A 7,944-nucleotide genomic window follows, 5' to 3' on the forward strand; every position below is an offset into this window, starting at 1 on the left:
TTCTTTGGTTGGATTGATGATTATATTGCAGAAGGCTCATCGTGTCGATGATGTGTGTAAGGTAGGTTGCTCAAAGCTCTCCCTATCGATGATCATTTTATGGGCCTCAGTGCTTTATCTGGGTTCCTTTGTAAATTTCATATTTCACATGTCATGAGATGATTCCCCAATCAGATATGATATACATATGAGTCATTTTGAATCTTACCCAACCAAGAGCCAATACATTGGGTGAATGATCCAAGATATAAAAGTCCGACTCCAATCGGTTGGATTTTGAAAATTTAGGGCTGTGAGTCTGACTTGTGAGTAGAAGAGAATTCCTTTTGAATCTTACAAAAAAATAAAATAAAAAAACTAGTGAAGAATTAGATCCTTAAATTAAATTGGGCCAGATCCGAGGACCTCTTTTAAAACCCGGCCCATTGAGACTCCTGCATGCCACCTCACCCCCACCAGCCCTAAAAACCCACACCGATCCCTAAATAAACACAATCTCCGCTGCACCTATCCCTCCGACAGTGAAACCAAAAGAAAAGAACCCCCTTCATTTTAACTTCTTTTTAAAACTAAATTATTTTTATCAAAATCCAAAACAAAAATTAAAATGCCAACAAATCACTCTTCTAATTCCTCAACTTCACCTCTCTAATTTGAATTCATAAACCACCGCTTCAAATAATACAAAACCAATTTGGCGCTCTTATGGCAGCAACAGCGCCTTCGCCCTCGCCAGCCCTAAGCAGCACCAGCTCCGGCGCCAATCCTTCCACCGCTGCGACCACCGCCACCGCCGCCGTGCCTGCCGTCGCTCCGTTCCAGACGGTTCACCGTACGGACACGCCACCCAAGACCCTTCGCGGGCTTAACAAGCCCAAGTGTAAACAGTGCGGCAATGTCGCTCGTTCCCGGTAAATCTCCTTTATATATATATATATATATATATATATATATATTTTAATGACTGTTGAATTCTATTTCTGCACAATTAATTTTGGAGCCCTAGCCTGGCCGCATGGTTATCTGATTTTTGTTTTTGTTTTTGAAGAACTGCCTTGTTTCTGTTGGTTCATTTGCGGTTTTGGTGATTAAATGAGTGAATTGAAATCTTTGGGATAGAAATTGATGTGATTTTGTCCGTCGTTTACTTTAGTGAAATAGGACTTTGGTTCAGCTAGATATAAGATTGATGCTGTAAAACGCGCGAATTTAACTATGGCTGAAGGTGGTGTGCATATATGCACACACGCACATGTATATAAACCTTGGAGAAGCTGGAATGAGGAGGTGTCTTGGAGTTCTGGTCTCAATTTCACATTATGATCAGTATTGTTTTGTTAATGAATAGGGAAACAATATTCGGTCTGCATCCTAATAGCTTTAACTTTTAGGAAGAGTTGTAAACCAAGTAACCATACGAAATTTATTATGGTATCAGAGCTGAAGATGCTGAATTCAGATCCATGCAACTGCAAGCTTTCAGTTTATGTTAAATTAGTTCGACGTGATTGGCTCTCTAGTGGCAGAGAGGCTCACACTTTAGGGTAGTATTATTTGTTTTTGTGGTCAAGATTGCACAACTGTCTTGAATTTTGAAAAATCAAAGAGTACGATCTACAATTTTTTGAAGAACTGCCATGTTTGTGGTTGTCTGGTTTGGTAATTAATTTGAGGGAATTTAATTCCTGCCCAGAAATTGATGTTGTTTATGGTTTTGAAGGCAAGTAATTAGCATTCAAAATGTTAATGTAACTATGCCTCACGGTGTAATGAGGAGGCGTCTTGGAGTTGTGGTTTCAATTTCACATGATGATTAGTAGAATATGCAAATTATAGTCGGTCTATGTCCTGTTAGCTTAGACTTTAGGAAGAGTAGTTAACCAATGTAACTTATTATTGTATTAGAGCTGAAGATGCTGAATTCAGATCCATGCATCTGGAAACTTTCAATGTATGTTGAATTAATTCTATGTGTTTGGTTCTCTAGCGGTGGAAAGGCTCAGATGTTAGGGGACTGTTAGAATGTAAAAAACAACAGATGTTCCACATCTGAACGGCATCTTTGTGAGAAGAATTAGACCTCTTTGCTAGTTTGGAATGTGAAGATCTTGGTAGAATCTGTTGCCATGCTATTCTTGTGCCTACAAGATTAACTTGATGGGAGTTCACAACTTTTTCTGGTTCAATTATGACATGATTGAAATGAGTAGGGCTTTGATGAAGCTGATAATTGACAGAATAACCCCTTCTTCTCAATGAAGTAGGGGAGGTCTAGGGAAGATAAGCGAGTTACAATATTCATTTATGGGTCTGAAAACTAGGTAGTTGGGGTAAACTTTCATGAGCTGTGCAAATGCCATGAAATAAAAATGCTTCTGAATGTTATTTGGAATCCTGTGATAATAATAAAAAGAAATTTTTTTGGAATTTTTTGGTGAAATCATAATATTATCAATATTGCTAGACACACCACAATCTTATGCCATATTTTAAGACCACCTTATGTGGCAGCTGACTTGGAGATGCCACGGTAGTTAAGTACTTAATGAGTTAGCTAGGTATTAATTTTTATTCCTTTTAACTGAAAAGACCAAATAAAATTTTCAGGCCTACTTCTAGTGTCTTTCTATCCATCCCCTCTCTCATACCCCCCACTGGTCAGACGTCCATCAACGGTATCAGTTAATGGTGAAAACAAATATAAAAAGTGGTAAAGAACAAGAGGATTCTACCTCTGGATTCTGTGTCTGATCTGTATACACATTCTTTCAGTGCTGTACATTTGAAGATCTGATTTTGCAGATCATATCTCATTTTCACTGATGAATTGCCATATCGGAACTCATGCTTTCTTGATGGCGAGTATGGTTGCTTCTGGAAGTTCATGACTAGTCTCTTCACACAGAATTAGATCTATTCACGTATGTTTATTAGACATCTGATCTCTTTTCCTTTTGCAGATCCAAGTCTCAACCTTTTCTCACATTAGATCTCTTTTCCTTTTATCCATCTTTTTTTATACCATGAAATTAGTTCTCACTAATCTGTCTCATGCTCGTTTGGTGCCTATGATTGGATTGGATTAGATTACTCACTAGATTTAAGGTATATTGAAGGAGGAAATGAAGGTAGAGGTGAATGATTTTTTATTTTGTGGGCATTAAAAGGGATGAGTTATGACATGTTGATATCTACCATTTTGTGGGGATTCAATGGGATAAGTTTCCTTCATGAGTGATCCATCTTCTACCTTCAACGTAGACAAAATTTATTCATTTCTTCATTCAACATGCCTTAAATCTAGTGAGTTATCTAATCCAATCCAATCCTATCCCAGGCACCAAATGAGCCCTTAATTGATGTGGCATGCATAACTTAGCTGCCACATAAGCTGGTTATGGTATAAAATTGTGGTGCGTCAAGCATTATTGTAATATAGTTGATGCAGTAACCATTACATACTAAATAAGTTCTGCAATTAGAAAGTTATCTATCACGCGTGCAAAGAATGCTGCTGTAGTTATTGTTAGACAAGATTCGGGATCTTTCACTAGAATGCATCCTAAACAGACTTGAAGAAACGTTCAGAAAGTTATTACATATGAAGTTATTTGTTTGGACCGAAAGAACAAGAAATACCCTTAGATATGGAAGATGAAAGGAGGTGTACCCTCTTCTAGCAAATTACTTGGAGTTCATCAGAGTGTCGTTATCTTCTGTATCTGGCATTCTTGGGTCCATGTTGTTTCCTTGGGATGGTGGACCTCTGATTCACTGCGTCTTGTATTGTGTTTTGAGCTCTTTAATAAAATTTAGTTTCATAAAAAAAAACATTATTATTTTTTTCTTTTAATTTTCAGCCATTCCTGAAATTTGTTCAATCACCATCTGAAGCACTTTTAAAAACTTGAGATAATCCATCTTCATTACCATCTGCAAGAAAGAATCAAGTTACTATGTGAGGGTATTGTTCACAGCTCTCACTAAGGCAAATCCTAATATGGTTTTGTTTGTTAGAATCAGTTATGATCCTTCTCCTTTGTGCCCCATTAGGAGATAGGCCGTAGTGGATTAATTTGTACCTTGATATTGTTGAAGATGTTTTAGGAAGTTTTGTTTTTTGCTTCAGACACACTGTTATATTTTTCACTCACCTTTATTGTTGAAAATATTTATTGTTTTTAGAATAATATCCTTTTCTTTCTGTGATCATTTTGTTGAGCTGAATTGAATGTCCAGGTGTCCATACGAGTCATGCAAGAGTTGCTGCTCAAAAGCTCAAAATCCATGTCATATTCACGGTATGTTAATTCTAGTCTCTATACCTTATCAAAACATCTCTACCTTCAAGTGTGTGGGTATTTGGAACATTGGATAATTATATATATATATATATATATATATTTTGTTGTTGTTTGCTATTGTTTGTATGGTTTCCAACACTAATGTGAAGATTCAAAGCATATTGGCAAGTAACCTAGTTTTCCCTTTTTTAGTTGGGAAGCTCATCCATTGTCCCATAAATTCTTGTCCACTTATACTGCCCTACTTATTTTTTATGCTAGCCTGGATATGTCTTACTGACTATATAATGCTTTAGAATTAATTCTAGCAATGCATGCTGGTAATTTTCTACATTTATTTGGTTGCTATCTATTCTTTTATTCTCTGGCAGTGTAGTAAAATGCTTAAGAAATGGTTGATGTAGAGAGACTTTGGTATGGATGGTAATAAATTTCATGTCGGGAAGAGTGATGATAACTACTGCAGCTTTTTGAGGGGTTCAATTTTGCCAGCTAGGTTAGGTAGTAAAATGTCATGGTTCAAAAAGGGTGATGAGCTGATGGCTATGTCAAAGACTGCGCGGCCATCTAGTAAAAATGTCGCGACTGTTGTGGTGAGTGGTAATGGGGAAAAATTGACAATTGCCAATTTACGTATTTCAATTATTATTTTCCAAAATGGTTACTCTAATGTTTCCTTCAAGGAAGAAGGCTGATAGCTTAAAAAACTCTCATAAGGGTGCGTAGTACTCTTTTCCATCACCCATGCAGTCACTTGTGTTGTGTGCACTGAGTAAGATACCTGTGGCAATGTTGGAATCTTAGAGTGGACTGTGCAATAATGAGAGGAGCTTAGTGTCTCTCGAATGCTGGAAGCATAATGGACAGTGTCGGCAATACAGGATTGCTAGCACTAAGACCTTCTGTGTAACGCAATGTTTGGATGAAACATTAGATATTTGTGGGGCCTCTGGCGACCACCAGAGTAGGCTGGAGCCAGTGTGGTATTGGTTTGGTTTTGGCCATGCTAGTGGGTAACAATATGCTTATAGGCATGAAGGGTAATCTGTGTTGTCAATGGACAAGATTGGTTATGTAACATTTGGATTATAGTTGCTCACTTAGGAAGCTTGCCTATGCATACAGTAAGTGTGAATTAGCTTGTGCATGTCAGAATCATCAATGGCTCATTTACGCTACACAAAAGACAGTGATGGTGTATTGATAAGGGTAGGATGTTGAGTTCATTTGGGCATTTTCTTGCACGATTTCTTTCGGGTTTTCTTGCACGATTTCTTTCGGGTTGTCTGTTACTTATGATGCACTGTAAGGGATTTAATTATACGTTTAAGCTTTTGATCCTATGGACTTCTTGCCATCTTATTCTATTCTTTGCTTTTCTCTTTTCAATATAATTCTTGTTTTGTTATAAAAAGACAACGCTCATCAGTTTTGTCCAATTTTTTGATGATATAACCAAGCGTGCAAACTTCGTTTGTTGCTTACTCAAATATATGAACTGATCTACATTGAGTCACCATATGGTTTGGGTTGGCATAGGTAGTTCTAGCGTTTAGGGTGGGTGTTTCATCCTTTCTGGAGCATGACCTTGTTTTTGGTTTCTCTTTTCTGACTGTATTACCACTGCAGTTTTGAAATCAAATGCAACATTTCCAGACAAGGCACCAACCTCAAGCTCTCCTCTATTTGACCATCAATCAATTGAGGCATCACCATCAGGGTGAGTTCTTAACATCAGTCTCCCGTTGTTATATCTGGTTATATTTCTGATAATTGTAATCTATGCTTTTTTTTCTCTAAAATTCTGGTCATTAAATTGTTTTCCTTAGAAAATTGCATTGTTCTTCTACCATGTATATACTATGGTCAGATTTCTTAAAAATTGTTGGAATCTCAGCCAATTTATAGTGTAATTCACCAAGTACCTAAATTGAACATGAGTTCGTAATACTTGCTGATTTAATGAGTCAAATCTTTCTATGCAAGGAAATTGGCTCAAAGATTTCTACAGATTATGTTCTGTGGTCAAACTTTGATGTTTTTTTGGGGAAAAAAAATCCCCTTACCCTTTAATAATTGCTTTATGAACTTTCCATGTTTCAAATTTATTTTTGTCTTGTTTAACTTGGCTGTCCTGAACATTTCAGATACTAATTCTTTGGGGGTCTTCAAAGCAAACTCTGTTTTTGTTCTGGATGTAGATTTTCTTAAATTGTTAGCTGTGTTTCAGGAATTCACATCGAGTTGCATCACTCCGGCAACTTTCGAACAATTTTGCTCAATTCAATAATGTGCATCTTCCCCTTCGTTCTAGGAAGCCTTTGACCAAAAAGGTGCATGTCCTTGGCACTATCTATTTGTTCTTGTACTATTTGCAGTGAGAATGGCCTGTTCTAATTATAGGAATTAATTTCAGGATGCTGTAGCTATTAATGAGTGGAGATTTTCCAAGCTAAAGGAATACAAGGACAGAAACATCGAAGTGGAAAATGAAGCTTTTGATCGATACATGCAGAATGTCACCCTATTAGAGGAAGTGTTTTCTGTGAAATCTATCATGGAGGAGTCCATTGGGGATGAAGCTGAACTCAAATCCATATCAACCGATAATAGTACTACTGCTACTACAGAAGAAGACACTGAGGCTATGGTCTCAGGGTTGAAGTTGAAATTGAGATCAAATCCAATGAGAACCAATAACTTCAGAAAGAGAATACAGCAAGTTGTTGATGAGGGATTAAAGAAACTTAAAAAACGTGAGTTAGATGATGGGGAGAAGGAACCAATTGTGGGAACTGGATTGGATCAGGGGCCCAAAGAAGAGGAAAAATGGCGGGCCGAAAGGGCTTCTGCTCTAGGCGATCTCATTGATAAGCTGAACAAGGCCCGAAATGAGGAGGATCTGAAGTTGTGCTTGGAGATGAAATCTCAGCTCTTTAAGGAACATAAATTGACTAGTACATCAGAATCTGAAGAGAAACAGGCTACAAAGAATGATTTGGAACCCCAAAAAGAGTCGAATTATTCATTTCCTAAAGTCGTTAGCGCCACCGAAATCGATCAGAAACTCTCAATATTGTCTACACTCACTTCACTTCCCTTGAGCATATACAAGGTTTATGATTAAAGACTTAGAGGTAAGATTTTGCGTAGGATTTGGACTTATTAGTCAATTTAGAGGATCTATGATTTGAGGGAGGTGCCATAGATTAATGTAGTTTTTTCCTAGAGTTTCCTTTCTAGTCAATAATAAATCAAGGGATGCTTAGAAGTTGCTTCAAATTTACATTTTCAATTTGGATCCAACAATGGTAACTGATTTTTCTTGTTTTAATGTAGCAATGCAAATTGCATGAAACCAATGACCCTTTGGGTAGGCTAATGATTCTTCATCTTGATAGCTGTTTTCTGTAACATATTGAGTGTAGGCAAAAGCATTTTTCTTTTTCAAACAAATAAACTAATGCTTATTGTTGTGATGCTTTGGTTCTGCCTGCTTCCTCCTTTTAGCCTTACTAAATAATTAGAAGATTGGGAGATGTGGGTTAGGCCAGTTGGCTAATCGCAACGCGTCCACCCGTTGCACTCGAGTTTCATCTCTTCTCCATACATTAGGGTAGTTAGAATATCGTTTTGGGGT

At 37.3% G+C, this 7,944-nt stretch overlaps 1 protein-coding gene across 1 annotated transcript; it reads left to right on the top strand.

Annotated features, from left to right (window-relative positions):
* The first annotated feature begins 493 nt into the window (after positions 1-493).
* Positions 494-7,638, top strand: LOC103329028 (uncharacterized). Its single transcript, XM_089041680.1, is given in 6 exon segments — positions 494-911; positions 4,240-4,301; positions 5,934-6,024; positions 6,535-6,637; positions 6,721-7,363; positions 7,366-7,638. Coding segments are annotated over 6 exon segments (1,167 nt in total). The 5' UTR covers positions 494-705; the 3' UTR covers positions 7,428-7,638.
* Positions 7,639-7,944: the final 306 nt, after the last annotated feature.

Source organism: Prunus mume, linkage group LG7 (genome assembly GCF_029339155.1).
Source record: "Prunus mume cultivar Tortuosa linkage group LG7, ASM2933915v1, whole genome shotgun sequence".
Classification (NCBI taxonomy): Eukaryota; Viridiplantae; Streptophyta; class Magnoliopsida; order Rosales; family Rosaceae; genus Prunus; species Prunus mume.